The 16,082-nt window shown below is 35.3% G+C and overlaps 1 protein-coding gene and 1 long non-coding RNA gene across 3 annotated transcripts in view; one reads left to right on the forward strand and one right to left on the reverse strand.

The window, feature by feature from the left end:
* LOC109831934 (ABC transporter G family member 41-like) overlaps nt 1-4,076 on the reverse strand; it is a 15,418-nt gene extending 11,342 nt beyond the window's left edge. The window contains 4 exon segments of the mRNA XM_020399416.1: nt 2,107-2,191; nt 2,464-2,549; nt 2,931-3,054; nt 3,949-4,076. Of these exon segments, the coding sequence (XP_020255005.1) occupies nt 2,107-2,190 (84 nt within the window). The 5' untranslated portion in view covers nt 2,191; nt 2,464-2,549; nt 2,931-3,054; nt 3,949-4,076.
* LOC109831935 overlaps nt 1-4,113 on the forward strand; it is a 17,112-nt gene extending 12,999 nt beyond the window's left edge. For both annotated transcript variants that reach the window (XR_002244598.1, XR_002244599.1), the window contains exon 4: nt 3,978-4,113. This is a non-coding gene — a long non-coding RNA (uncharacterized LOC109831935). The remainder of the gene's footprint in view (nt 1-3,977) is intronic.

Here is a 16,082-nt window from a genome sequence, read left to right on the forward strand (position 1 = left end):
TTCGATCCAGAATAAAGGAGAAGGATTACGTTAGGTTAGATTAAAAATATGGGAGGTAGAGTTGGAATTATATCCGTTCTGATAAATCATGTATTAGAAGAAGAAATAATTAAATTTAAAGTGCTTATGCACCATAAATGGGATCGGTTGAGAATTGAAAACACTAAAGGAAATGTTAAAGCGTATGGATGAATTAATTTAGAGCATTCCGTGATAAAAAAAGTTATTTGTGTAAAAACCTTAAATGATCATGTCCGTAAAGATAGCTGTTGAAATGATAAGTAGTTTGAGATCACTAATATGGAGTGGGGAAAGCTCTTCGGTTTTGCAATGTGATATGACCTTATGATATCAAGCATATGAAGACTACTAATGGCTTGTGGAGGCATAGTGACTCATGTCCTTACAAGAAAAAAATGCTAAGGCAATAATCCCTTCATTTTATGGAGGTCGTTCTGTTTTAACTAAAGCTTCTGTCCAATAAAGGGGATTCCTTCTCCCTTTATGATAGCTTTTTTAAGGTGTGATCCTTTGTAATTGTCTCACTTCACTCTGTAGCGGTGTAAACCTAAGAGGCTTTATACTTCAAAAGAGTGAAAGGGAACAACAAATGCTTAAACAATGAACTCAATAGATCAGAGAGGAGAGATTAAGGTTGGACGAAATGGTTCGACCTATGCTAGGAACTATAGATATGAAACATTATTCAACTTGATATTTTTGTTGAAGTTTGTCAGTGTTTGGGTAGATATGACCAATATTATGGACACCCATGTCAACATTCATGTTAACACATTTGTTCTGGTATCCATAAAAATTGTTTCTGCTTGACTCACATTCTGTATCAAGTGGATAGTAAGTATTCAAAATTGTCTCTGCTTGACGCACTTCAATATATGCATGCATATGTATTAGTTTGTTTGTGTCTGGGCATATGTGTGCTTGTGCGCGTGCGCTTGTGCATGCGTGTGCACATGTGTTGGTGTGCATGTCTGTCGGTATATGAGTTTGCGTATATATATGTATATCTATGTATATCTCTTTGTATGTATGTATGTACACATATATATGTAGGACCCCCCCCCCCCCCCCCAAAAAAAAAACACGTATCTATGTGAAAATGGGTGAATACTTGATTAGTATGCGATTTTAGTTGGTCAAAATATTTGTATTATTATGAAAATCCAGTATGTTTTACCATTATACTTAAAAGAGTATGAAATCTGAACTGTCAGCTTAGTTTCGTCCTTTTTACAAAACTACCCAAATTGCTCTATATCAAAACCATTTACATATGTTGTTGTTGTAAAATGTGTAAGAATAGGTACCATAGAAATGAGATACATATTTTTGAGTTTATTTTTGCCCCATTCTTTATATTAGAAACAGCATTCTATTTTATTATAAATTAAGGTTATACCTTCGATTTATTTACATTGAAGTATTATCAATGTTTGTTGGTAAATTACATAGCCAGTGATGATTGCAATTAAAAGAAACCTCTTTTGTTGCTAAATAGTTCATCAATAATTGATCAAAGCAACATCCTTCAGGGCATGTTATCTAGTGTTCTTGGAAAAGTCTTACGGTACATGTGTATATTTGTGTGCTCATGTGTGTTGGGTTCATGTTTGTCTGTGTTGTCTGTGTTTGTAGTCGTGCATGATGGTGTGTGTATGTGAAAATAGCTTACGTAGTGTTTTCAAGTTCTCTTGTTGTCTAAAGCTATGGCATATAATTCAAGAGCCTAAGTTATACTGTATTACTGGTGTAGTTAGAAACCAAACTTATTACGAAACCACTGATTTTGTAGTAAGCTTCATGGCATGCTGTATTGTTGAGGTAGTTAGAAATCCCATATGAATGAAATTATTTTTGAATATGCCTTATTGAAGCATCCAAATTGAAATCAATCTAATGGGTACAAAGAAAATTAGTGTAGTTTGCTTACTGATTCATGGTTTTGGGTCATGAAATAAGTTTAAGATCATTGTTCATCAAAAGGAGAAACTTACAGGCAGATCATATATCTAGCTATCAAAGAGGAAAGAAGACATATAGTGCTATGACTTATGTCTTTCAGGAGTAAACATAATGACCAAAAACCTTGAGTGACTTGTCTAACTGTCCTGCCAGTGCTCGCAATAAAGTAGTCTTTCCACACCCTGGAGGTCCGAGTAAGAGAGTCATCCTGCAATCCAGACAGACCCTGCGTAAATAAACTTCCAACTACAGGAGAAACTGAAATATTCTTAGCGTTATGAGAGTAAATATGACTTTGGATAATGATTTTTGTTCATTTTGTTTGTGGATGACTGTGGGAAGCTTCTTTTAGTATCCAAACTGACCGGTCTCACATCTGTTAGCAATCTCCTTTAGATGAGAAACTCATCTCTAGTTGTCACCATTTTATAAAATGAGGCTATGTTTTAACCTATGAGTACAATTGTCCTAAATACTTTCCTGGAAGGCTTGATAATGCCACTGATGTCATTTAGGATGCTTATCTTTGCTTCTTTTGCCTTCAAACCGGGGACCTTTGCAAGACCCTGTTCCAATAACATGAGAATTATTATAAGAATTTTTTTGAAAATAATCAACCAAATGCTTAACTAATGCTAAGATTGCTGTGCTTGATTTTTGGTTTATATACACAATATAAGTATCCTGTAAATTCACTGTGGTGTATGGAATGTAGATGAAATCTGAGCAAACCTGTTTAGGAGGTCATTTCTTTCAATGTTTTAGTATTCAATGGAACCCATAGCTTGTTCAAGTGTCAATAGGCCATGCTGATTAATCTGTAAGTTTATTGTCTTGTGGGCAAGACTCTTCATAATGAAATGTAAGGACACTCTAAAGGCAAGTCCTCAGAAACAGAAAAAGAAACACCAGATCAATAGAAGCTGGATTATAAGCACATATCTCACCTGAAAAATGCCTTTGGCAGCATTCCATAAAGTGGGCAAAGCCTTCCCTTTTACTACTTTACATTCTGCTTCCACCGACAAATTCTTGTATCTAACTTCAATGGTGGGAAGTTTCACATTTACTCTGCAAAAATCCCTCTTTGTCAATGCAAAGCCATATCCAACACCATATTTACATAGATTAAACCCATCAGAAGGGTAATTTTTGCATGAAACTGTACTTTTTTGCTGCACGATTTAGAATTATTAGACGTGTCCACGTTTTAAGTTTCATACTTGTATATATGGAGTTATGCACTATTTTTTCTGCCAGGCTAAATGTACGAAAAAACAGAGTAGATTATGATAAGTTGTTTGTATTTGGAGCTTTATCGGACCCTAGGTTCTTTCTTTCAATATCTTACTTTCCTGTCCTTATCTGATGTTTATCTTTTGGATACTCTGTGGTAAACTTAGCCTACAACTGGAATCTAGTGCAAATCTGGTTTAATTATCAGGAATATAATACCTCCAACGAGGGGTTGATCTGGATTACTAAATGAGAAGCCTATATAACGTAATTTGCACTTATATAATCCACTGTCATACTGAATTGTTTGAGATAGCGTATACATGTGTGAAAAAGGCTTATAAACAATGCCAATTAGGAGAAGTAACAGGATCATGATTCATAGATCACTGAGCACAAAAAATAGCTATAAATTAACATGGTGCGTCTATTTCCATGCTTCTTAAATTCTATCTGCTAAACCAATTATTATTCTGTTTAACAAGTTTGATTGGTTCAGAAGTTTTACTATGTTTATTTTTATTTATTTATTTTTTATATTATTATTATTATTATTTTGTCCATCCAAATTGATTACTTCCAATTATCACAAGTTTGTGTGTGAATATCTATTCACTGACAATGTAAACAATTACAGCTTATCTATCTATTCTATTTTTGTTGCTGCAATTATCACAAGTTAGTATTCAGATTTCTATTCCGTTGACAATACAGACAACTAAAGCTTACCTGTCTATTCTTTCTCTTTGTTTCTGCAGCAGCCGAAGGTTATCGTTCTGAATGTGCTTGATGAGCTTCTCGATGAGCAATCGCCTCTCTGAAGCCCCGAGCTTGGTGACATCAACAACCTTCTTCTTCTTCACCTTCTGATCCTCACTGCTGCTTCCATTCTCATCAACCACTGACTTTCTCACCCGCTCAAAGGTTCCACTGACTTTCTCACCCGCTCAAAGGTTCCTAACCTCTCGATTGCTGCCCACTGGAGCTCATACTCATCATCTATAATTGAATTTCCTCGGGAGCTTGAACCACGGAGTCGAAATGATGACCTTATGCTTCTTTCAAGCTCATCTAGCTCAAATCCTGGGGACTCAGGTTGGTCTCTGTCAACTGACCGAGCCATTGTTGCAGTTGAGGATCTGCGGAGCGAGGAGACAGCTGAAGAGTTATAATATGAAGGGTATATTTCACTAAACCCTAGTTTGGGCTTTTGGCACTTAACCCCTCACTGAACCCCCAATAAGTTTGGGAATCCCAAAAAAACGTCAAAACATTTTGTTTTTTTAAATAACTTTTAACCCCATAATGGCATAACGGCATGTATGAGTTCTCAAATAGAGAATGTTACTTGAACATCATAAAGTAGTCATTGGGGGTTAACTGATATAAATTCAAACATTCAGCGCGGTTTTGTTGGAATTCCCAACTTAATTGAGGTTTAGTGAGAGTTTCAAACTTTTTGGGGTTAAGTGCTAGAAGCCCAAACTTAATTGGTGCTTTAGTGAAATTTACCCATTATATGAACGAAGAATTCGGCCGAATGGCGTCAGCCGTTTCGTCACCGCTTAACATAACCGGAGCGGGATTAACGGTAGAAACATGTGTTAGTGTGCACGGAACGCGAGTACATTATAGTAGTGTGAGCTTGAATTTGAACTGTTTTTTTTATCCGATTTGATGCGATACTTTGTTTTTGGATGTTTATGTTTATTACTAACAGAGCAAGTAACATCTGAATCATTAGGTTTGAATGGAAAGGGTTTTTAAAACATTTGAGAAGTTTCCGCGTTTGTTTATTGCAGAGCATGTGAAGGTTTGAATGGAAAGGGTTTTTAAAACATTTGAGAAGTTTCCGCGTTTGTTTATTGCAGAGCATGTGAGTTATGCTGTAATATTATAATATAATAATGAACCCTTGAGATTCAACAATCTGCATTTAAGTTGGAGTAGTGACGAGCGAGCATAGTTGCCCACAAATAGCAGAGTGGAGATCTAAGGGGCTGTTTGGTTGGTTTCTAAAAAACCAAGAATAGGAAATTGTAACTTGGAAATCTCCAAAAGTTTAATTTCCACCATTTCCATCCCTAAAACTTACCCATAACATCCAATAAAATATTATTTTCATTCAATAACTCATCCACATCATCCAATAAAATATTATTTTCACCCAACAACTCATCTCATATCATCCAATAAAATAAACCAAACAAAAGAAATGGGTCACATCATTCAACTCATCTCATCTCCATCCCATCTCATCTTTAAAAATCACCCACATCATCCAATAATATTGTGACAACTCATCTCATCTCATCTCCATTTTATCTCCACCCATTTCCTCAAAAAAAACAAGGAAATTAATTTCCTTAAGTGTGGGTCACATCATCCAATAATATAATGACAACTCATCTCATCTCATCTCATCTCCTATTTTTAAGAATGAACCAAACACAAGAGAAGAACCTATTATAAGAAATAGGTTTTCTATTCTTTGATTTCCTTCCTTTTTAACCAACCAAACAACCTCAAAACAACTTTTCTTAAAAAATTACTCACATCATCCAATAATATTGTGACAACTCATCTCATCTTATCTCCTATTATTTAATTTCCTTTTTTTTTAGCCAACCAAACAACCATAAAATAATTTTTTTAAGGAAATAGGTTTCCTATTCCTTGATTTCCTTCTTTTTTTTGCAAGCAAACAGCCCCTAACTGTAAACACAGATTTTCTTGGCAATTTTCTATAAAAGACCCTACATATTTGTTGATAGTAGAACAAAATTAGTATAGAACTTATAGTGCAATTATTATTTTTCTTTAAATTGATGTCCTAAGCTGCTCATGGCTAAATTGCGAATGGCTCCACATCTCTATCTTCAATAGTAATCAAGACCACTCAAACTAATTAATTAGCACATAGCCCTTCTCAATTCACGAGGGAGAGGGGACTCTAATTTATAATTTTTTATTGAAAAATGATAATCGAATAATGTGTTGTGTTAATAAATGAGTTGCAAAGTGTTAAGTTTTACTTAGACACATAAATGAGCAAGAGTGCAAATCTTATCAGAACATTCCATCATGTGGGGAGTTCTCATCCATTTAGGGGGCAGTGAAATACACCAATTGCCTCCTGTTTGACATTTGAAGCATTGAGAACTTTCCATACAGTGCGGGAGGTTCTGATAAGATCTACACTCTTGACGAGTAGAGGTACGTGTAATTCAATTGTATGGTTGTCTAGTCTTTGTCTGTGAGGTATGATTCACTAAAAAGCAAGGGATTATGTTATGACTTACAGGAGGTTTCAAGGTAAGATTAGAATAAGAAGTTTGATTTAAGAAAGAAGCATGTCTTTGTCTAATAATTAGAGATAGAATGATGGACCATTTTAGTATGCCTCACCGTGATAAGTAAAACTAAAATGGTGTTCTATCAATTTTATCTTATTTTTTTTATTCATTTCCTTTTTCGTTGTTGGTGTACAAGTTTGTAGTCAACTTGGTTACAGCCAAGGGCACAGCCAGAGCTTGCTTGTCCTGGCCAGCTGCCCAGGGCAAGAAACTCCGCCTCTCCCATGACCTCTCTCTCCTTCCCTCGCTTCCCCTCCTCTCACGTCACTTCACCTCCCTCTCCCACAGATCCAACCTCCTCGCCCTCAGCCTCATCTCCCTCCTCTTCTAGGACCTCCATCTCAACTATCCTCTTCTAGGACCTCCATCTCAACAATCCCCAGCCCTTCTCCCTCTCCCGCGCTTCACTCCTCTCCCTCACGACATACTCGTAGACCACCTTTATTTTTCTTTCAAGGCAAAAAATAATCCTGGCTACGCCACTGGTACTTACTGCAATTTGATCCGTCCAAATACAGATGACCATGATTATTTATTTATTTGTGCATTATGTATATCCAAAAATAGAGAATGTTAGGTATTAAACGTGAGGGGTTTCTCTCATGTGTACAAGACTGAGTCTCAACCAAACGGAGCTAAGCAATAAAGAACAAATCTACTTTTCTCACTTCGGCATGAGATGCAGCCAACTACAAGTGGAAGTCAAGTCTAGACCCTCTTGAGTAAGGCTAAAGTGACTGCATCAGATATAGTTTTCCTCTGAAGTATGGCTAAACTAAAGTGAGTCCAAATAGAGGGTAGTCTCGAAAAAAAAAACCTATTTTAAGGGTTAAATTTTGAACTGAAAACTAGTTTCAAGCCCGTGCGATGCACGGATTACTCTAAAATACAAAAATTGATGTAGCAAAATAATACAAAATAAAACGGTAATAATATGTAAGCAGTCAGAAATGATACAATCTAAGCTGCATATATGTTTGACTTAATATTAAACTGTTAAAAAGAATAAAAATATAATTCTCATATTCTCATAACAAAACTGCTTAAAATGCCTAATGTCTTTATGATTAATGTCATAATATTTTGTTGTAGCAAGTAATTAGTATGAAGCATAATTTTTAGTTTCAAACAAAATATTCAAAGCACATAGAGATACATGTCAATTATATATATTTGAATGAAAATAATAACTATCAATATATTGATAAACCAAATATCCAGCATAATATAATCATATCAAATATTTAGGTTTATCAACCCAAAACCACCAAAATAATATGCACTGATTACAAAAGCTTACTAAATATGTATTCATACAAGAATACTAAATATAAGTTTCATACATCATAAATCAGATAGGTTTTTCCCTTCAAAATGTAGCTTCTACTCTCCGTAGAATCTAGTAATTATCTTTTTCAATTTTGATATGTTTTTCCTTTTTGTTGCTTGACATTTGCGGAGAGATCAAGTCCACTGAAACAGATTGCTCGACATCAGATTCGAACAAATTTCTCTTGCAAGGTGTAATGTTATCCGAGGAACAAATTTCAACTTCTGTATTGTCACAAGTGACAGATAAAGAGACCTGTGTTTCATTATTACAAAATAAAATAATAGTTAGCATGTTAATGAGGTGGTAGGAATAGATTGTTCTACAATTAATGTGAAGAATTAAGAAATCATAAGTAAGGTGGAAAGAAGTAGGCAATACAGAGGATTTTTATGCAAAGTGTCAAAAGTTAATTAGAAGCTTTAATAATTTGATAATGGGTCAATGACAAATAGAACATAAGACACAAATAATGTTAACTAAACTTCAATCTTTTATTTGATGTCAAAACTTCTAAAACTCAAATGGTTAAAAAATCTTGCATTGTTAAAATTCATTGTACTCATATGTTAGATAAGAATCTAACAATATATAATGCATTCTTTTAAAAAATCTAACATTAAATTCATATTCTACACATTTTGGGAAAATAAAGGCATGTTTATTTTATCTATTTAGTTAGTATAATTATAAGATATAAAGAAAAGTTTCTGGAACTTATTGTGAAGAATCAAGAGAGGAATAGTAAAACAAAATTCAAAGTGATAACTGTGTAATAAGCAGAAACATCAAAAGTGTATCTTCTGAAATAAGTATTGTGAAATATATAGCAAAAATTGGGTTTTCGAGAAATTTAACTTTTCCGGACAAAATTTGCTAACAATAAGGTCTAGAGCTGAAGCTTGCGGACTAATAAACAGATGAAAATCCATTCATAAAAATAACATAAATCAGTATAGATTCGTTTTTTACTTTCCAAGTTAAACGATATACAGGCGTGACCAATTTGATAAACAACAGGAAAAGATAATCAAATTATAACAGTTCTCTATGAAAACCAACTAAAAGTTCAGCTTTTGAACCGTTAAATCCCATTATCCTGATTGTAGTGGAGCCTCCATATGATACGTTGGGGCGAGCATTTTATTCACATGATTCCAAATCTCAAAATATCGACCCAGAAAATATGCCCGAGTATTATGTGTAACCCATAGAGCACGTACAAGAATTATTCTCAAAAGCAACAGCAGCAAAGTATTGGCAGCTCTTCTGTCTCTAGAAATAAGCAAAAGTTTAAAAATTGTATTCCTGATTCAATTTACAACTTAATCCCTTACAGTCAGATACTACTAACAGCAGTTAAATATGATGTTGCCAGCCTAAAAACTCTCAGCTGCACCAAATGCTAGCTTAATTTGCTCAGAACTAAAAATCTTACATTTCCTGTACAATTGGAAGGAACTAAGCCTCTTTTTTCCATGAGCACTCACTTACCAAAATTTCCACGCGGATATTAAGCATAATATATTCCTGTGCTGATAGTTGCAGGTTCCTGAGCAGATAATTGCATGTGCCGTTAAACATGGAAATGTAAGCAACTTTCAGACACCATACATCTCAACAAAATTCTGGTGACATGAATGCATATATTATTTGCCTAAGGTCATCAGTTCTGGTCCCAAGATTCTTGAAGCAAAAAAGATCAAGAAACCGCCTACCAAAGTTTATCCATTGCCTGCAGCATCAACTGGCGATCATAGACCATCACAAGGAGAAAGGAAATTAGTTGTCTTTAGCGTACATATCCAAAAAAATCATGCTCGCATGAGAAATTGGCAGAAAGTGGATCAATCTCATAGTTGAAAATAAAAAGAAATAAATCATCAAATCCAGAAATAGGTGCCTGACACGATTCAGTACTCCAGCTTCTGGTGGGGTCCTGCTGTTCTTTCGATCCGAGGATATTCATGTCTCACTGGATTGGAAACATGTTTGTCCACAGATTCACTGCACAAAGAAAAAGATGAAGGACCTGACGGTCAGGGTCTACCTTCTGTGCAAGCTTCTAAAGGCAGACTAATACAGTATAGAAGATGACAAATTATTTGACATGAAGATTATTTTACAAACACTTGAAAAGTAGAGTGTAAGGGGGAAAAAAGGCAAAATAATTTATTTTCAGATCGGAATCATATTTAGATGTAAGAAAGTATCAGAAAGTCGAAACTAAAACGTTTTGGTATACTCTTTTTCGTTCTTGAAAGACTATGAAGGAAAGGAATTACACTATTACTTTTCTACATTCACTCGACCTTCTTAAAAAAAGCTAGAAAGAGAAAAGACCCAAGTTCTGACTTCCAGTCCACTTTAAATTCACTTTCAATATTTTGTTTGATTACTTGAATCACTTTGCAATTTTGATCCACATTCCATTACAGTCCAAGCATAATCCGGGAGTGAAGGAGAAAGTCCCACATAATCCCACATGCACCTTTTTTGTAACAGTCCTCCAGAGTCTGATGATCACATCATCCTCCATGCTATTACGCAGAAAATGGTACAGGCCTGTTAATAAGAGTGCAAGGTAAGGAAACAGATTGCACTATATATGCAATTAAGTCTCTCACAACCAAAAAACAAAGACAAAACGTTGCACAACTAAGCATGAAAAAAAAAACAAAGACAAGACGTTGTTGTGAGTGGTCAAGATTAATACCTGCTCGATGATGACAAAATAGTGGGAATTAGCCTGCGTGATAATGTTTAATAACAGTGAGTACCAATCAAATAAATCAAAGCAATTATGAATCAATTTCAGTAAAGAGTAAAGGTTTTCCGCATGCCCATTAATTTTTGTATATTAAACAAATTCCTCTGTGATCCGTAAGGTCCTTGAGTGTAATCACTTTAGTTTACAGGTATTAACACAAAATAAATCAAAGCAAATATAGGATATTTCACAATAACTAATAAGAAATTCCCACCAAAAAAACAAATTTCACTCCTGCTGCATATCAACAACATGTTTAAATTTCACACTAATCAACTCAGTTAATGTTATCAATTATGCAATAACGTCCAGGTTAATTTTCAAGCATGCCCATTTGCGTGCATATTTCAATCAATGTACTCATAAACTTGAATGCACATCCTATACATAGCATATAACTGAGGTCTTCACTCCAAAACAGATAGACAAATAGTTTATAAAATATGAAGAAGGCCAACTGAGGTTGTCAGCAGCCAGCAAATACTCTGTAACTGAAGTAATAATTAATAAGTACAGCATTCAGAGAAATCATCTCTAGAAGCAATTTTTTCCTTCTTTTAATTTCTTCAACTACTGGTGTAAAGTGCAATCCTCTCTGGCTATTGGCATTCAATTTCTAGTACAATAATTTGAGCATTACATGCAATTTGCAGTGAATCTTAAAAAGAGTTGGTTGTGAGTAGATAAAGCATCGAGAGATCCGTCCATACATCTTGGTGCACCAAATGAATATCTATCCTTTGATGATATACAAATCTCAAACTATAGTAAGCAAACATTTTTCTTATGCATCATTAATTTCATAAAACAAACACATTGGATACTCCTCTATAAGTGATCCATTTTAATATGAACCGATAAAGATGAGGAATCTATATTTCAAAAGTTCATCATCACATGGATGTCAGAAAACTTTTACTCATAGGTATCTTTTTTTTAAATAGCCTCTGATCACTCTAATGTTTAGAGAATATAATTGAATTTTTTTAAATTAGTTTGAATAACTAAACGTAAGTTAATTACAGTGTTTTTAAAGGCGCGCGCCTCATTGCGCTTCATGCGCCTTACGATGCGGGGCGGTGGCAAAGCGCCCCACATCTGATGCAGCAGCGCCTTTTGCACCTCGCGTACATCCGTACTTTGTGTAGGATGCATGTAGTATATTTCCTCATATAGTTTTGTTTGTTAACATTTCAATCGAGTCTTTATACTTGATATTTCATATCCCAAAAAGCAAAATAAATCCATTGGGCCTTTTTAATAACATTCAATTGAGGACCATTACTAATCCTTTGTTTGGATATTAGTCTTGATTTAACATTTGATTTGAAAATTTATGAAATTTGCTACTATGTTGGGTGTTAGCATTAGAAATTAAGGCAATATATTATGATTTTGTAGTAAGATATTATTTATCATAATATTTTTTATGTAAATTCTAAAAACATGTTCTTCCGCGCTTGATTACATATATTGAAATATTATGTGTGCGGTGTGCGCCTTGCATCACTCGGGCGCGCGCATCGCGTTGCGCCTTGCGCATGTGTGCGTAAAGATGCTTTGCGCCCCGCATTGCGCCTCGCACATTAACAACACTGGTTAATTACTCATTTAAAAAGAATTTAACTAACCATCTGAATATAAAAATGCAATTTTATTCTATAATATTTATATAGGCATGCATGAATAAAAAAATTACATGCATACAACATGTATACTCACAGGACCATACATATATGCATGTAGATAAAAGCTACCTACATGCATATACTCATGCTACCAAAACATGTATTTAAGTAGGCCATCAGAATGGTTTATGATTAACTTACACAGTTTGAACTACAGCACCTAACAAATAGCAAAGTTCCAACCTGCCAGACAAACTGCTAACTCCAGATTTTCTCATATCAAGGATAAGCCAACTAAATAGGAAAGGAAAAGAATAAGCTATATGAATATGTACATGTACAACATACATTCATACAGATGCATGCATAAGGGAAAGGAAAAGAATAAGCTATATGAATATGTACATGTACAACATACATTCATACAGATGCATGCATAAGTACATATGTATATAGATATATGCATGTACATGTACAACATACATTCATACAGATGCATGCATAAGTACATATGTATATAGATATATGCATGCATGCATTAAAAATGCATCCATACAAACATGTACTCAGATACTTAAACACAAGACATATAAACACATGCATATGCATAAATTCATAGATAAGAACTTCCAATATATATCAGTCACTTCGTGTTCATGTTGGTGATAGTTAGTCTATTATTGAAGGAAAATATAAGTTTCAAGGAATACTTAGAAAATTATTAAACACAAGGGAAGAGTAAAATATGCTTGATAAACAAACTCAACATGGTACTCCTAATTAATGAAAGAAGTGAGTGAGAGACTTACTGTAGTGAATTGCACAAGGATTAGATTTTTTGTAGCACACACACTTGTCATGAAGTTTTATTAGTGTAGAATAATAGAATATATATTCTATACGACAGTCCCTTGGACACTCATATGCAACTACTTGGACATTCATTAGACATATTCAGGACACTTTTCTGTTGTGTCCCAGGTTTTAAAATGCATATTTTGTGCTAATATTAAGGACACTTTTCGTAGCACACACTTATCACCTTCTTGTCGTTGCTTATTCTAGCAACGGTATAGCTATACCAATTTTACTTGATCTTGTATTCTGTAATTTGAAACTTGAACAAAAACTGTTTCTCCAACAACACATCAAGTTATTTAGGAAAAGTATTCATTTTCCCGGACTGTGAAAAAGATTGATTACTATGGAGTAAACTAATATTTAGTTACAGAGTCATATAATAAGAAAATGAAAGCACAAAGCATTTTTGAATGAAGCAATTCATGTCATAATATGTTTTACCTTGATCATCAGTTCTCTTAAATCAAATACCGACATGTTTGCTATTTGCCTAACCTCACGATCAAATATGACTAATGAAGCACTTCCAGTGTCATTAATAACTCTAATCTGTACTTTGTATCTGTTTAAGATTCTAGGTACATGATAATATAAATAGTGCATCATGTAGTAAATTTATAATCTCAAGTTTAGTAGATCTAATACCTTGGCACAACCACCTTCACATATTCATATGTAGTAAATTTATAATCTCAAGTTTAGTAGATCTAATACCTTGGCACAACCACCTTCACATATTCATGACAATAGTCACACCTAAATTTGCCCCCATCAGACTTTGCCTTCCTCTTACACTTATTGCAAGCATTCAAAAACCAATTATATTCTTTCTCAATGTATATAATAGTCGCCAATGTCACATTGGTGCACGCCTGGTTTATAAGAAGAGGAATATCATAATGATATCCACCTTATGATTATAAAAAACAAAACTAATTAAAAAACTGAAGCCGAATAAGAAAGGGAATCAAGAGATACATATTCTAATTTTACTCATGGGTCATGATGTCTGGAATTAAACGATAACTTTTACAATACTTTCGAGTCATGCAATAACACTAATGGAAGCAAAAGATTCTAAAAAACTGCCATCAATGCCATTGCTTTCAAACAGGACTACAGATTGAACATGAAAATATAAGAATGAAAATAAGTACTATTGTTCACTTTACCTCTCGAATTTCACGTAGCTCATCTAAATTCTTTCTTTCAGCCGATTGCAGGAAGTTGTCAGAGATAGATTGTGATGCTTGGCTAGATATTTGACTTAGCATTTGTGATGACTCTCCTCTGTTATCAATGCTGAACAAATTATTCTTTTGTAACTTTTTCAATTGAACATGATGTTCCTCTTGCATTTATTCTGTGGAGTCTAGTCCAGTTTCAACAAACATCTTTTGTACTTACAAACCATGAGACCAAAATTAAGCTATATTTTCAAGTTCGTGAGTAACAAAAAAAAATTCGCTCACATCCATGATCTTCTTCTCCAGATCCATGAGAGGCTTCTCGAAGGGCTAAGGATCCCTCCCTTGACATTGGGATCGGGCTCGATCTTGTGAGGCCACGGGTACTCGTGTTTCACCTTCCCCTTCTTCACGATCTTGGCCATCACATTCACCATCCTCCTCCTCATCCTCCTCCTCCTCCTCAAATCAACGCTCATCGCTCCCGATCACCGCAGAATACTAAGAGTCACTCCAATCACTCCACTGCTCGAGCTCCGCAGGAGATCCGAGGCCGAAGCCCTTCACTCCTCGAGCTCCGTAGGAGATTCGAGACCGAAGCCCTAGAGCCAGAGGAGAACGCCGCAAGCGAAGACATCTGGGGGGAATCGAGCTTCGATCTGCGGGGGCTAAAAAAACCCTAGAAATGGGGATCTAATGAATAGAGACAGAGAGCGGCATTGGAGAAATCTAAGGCTCCAAGCGGAAGCCGAAGCGGCATTGGAGAAATTGAAGAGGCATTGGTTTTGAGGAAATGAAGAACTGGGGAAACGAAGAGTCGGTGTTGGGAAATGAAGAACGGGGGAAAGAACTGGGGAATTGAGGTGATTGGCAGGGGTGGTTTATAATTGTATGGGTTATTTTTGCCAAGTGGCATTTTTGCCACCCAAGTGGCATTTGGGTGGCATTTTTGCCAAGTGGCATTACCAAAGGTAACACTTATTAGTAATAGTATATATAGATATATATAGATTAGTAATGGTATATATAGACTAGCTTTCGAACCTAAATTGTACCCTCTAAAATTAATTTCATGGAGCTACCAGACACACAAACCGTTACTTTTGCTAAAACATTTAAATTAGGTTGGGGCCCTTTCGTTAAAAAGTGGCGTCCTCCAAAAAGTGGCGTATGCTGCTTAAGAGTGGACAGCACACGGTATTCTTTAGGAGCTGTTTGTTTTGAGTATTTTACCTCAGGGAGCAGGTAGAAAGCTGGCTGTTTGTTTTGAGTATTTTACCTTGGGGAATGGATAGAAACTTCTCAATAAGACAACTTTGTCATATTGAGAAATTTCCACCCACTTCCCAAGACAAAAAACCCAAAACAAACAGCCCCTTAGTAAAAGGCGAAAGAATAGTTCGCTCTGTGCTCTACAAGTCGAGCGCGGTTTTATATAGGCGAACACCTCGACGAGTCTCTTAAACTTCGTCGATGTGGGACTAAACCCTGCTTCAAATAACTACCTTCGACCCTTTGAGCTTCCCCCGAGAGACCTTTCTACCTTCTCTCCTCGAGCTCGTCGGCGATGGTGAGTTCTCATCGCCCCATTTCGCAAAATCCCTCCTTTTTTTTATCTCTTTCCTTGTTTGAAATAACTACCTTCAAATAACTACCTTCGTCGATTGTCGTCGCTAGGCTAGTTTCAATTATATTAAGTTGCGTGGAGATCGGAAACTTTATCTATAGGTT

This window comes from Asparagus officinalis, chromosome 2 (assembly GCF_001876935.1).
Source record: "Asparagus officinalis chromosome 2, Aspof.V1, whole genome shotgun sequence".
Lineage (NCBI taxonomy): Eukaryota > Viridiplantae > Streptophyta > Magnoliopsida > Asparagales > Asparagaceae > Asparagus > Asparagus officinalis.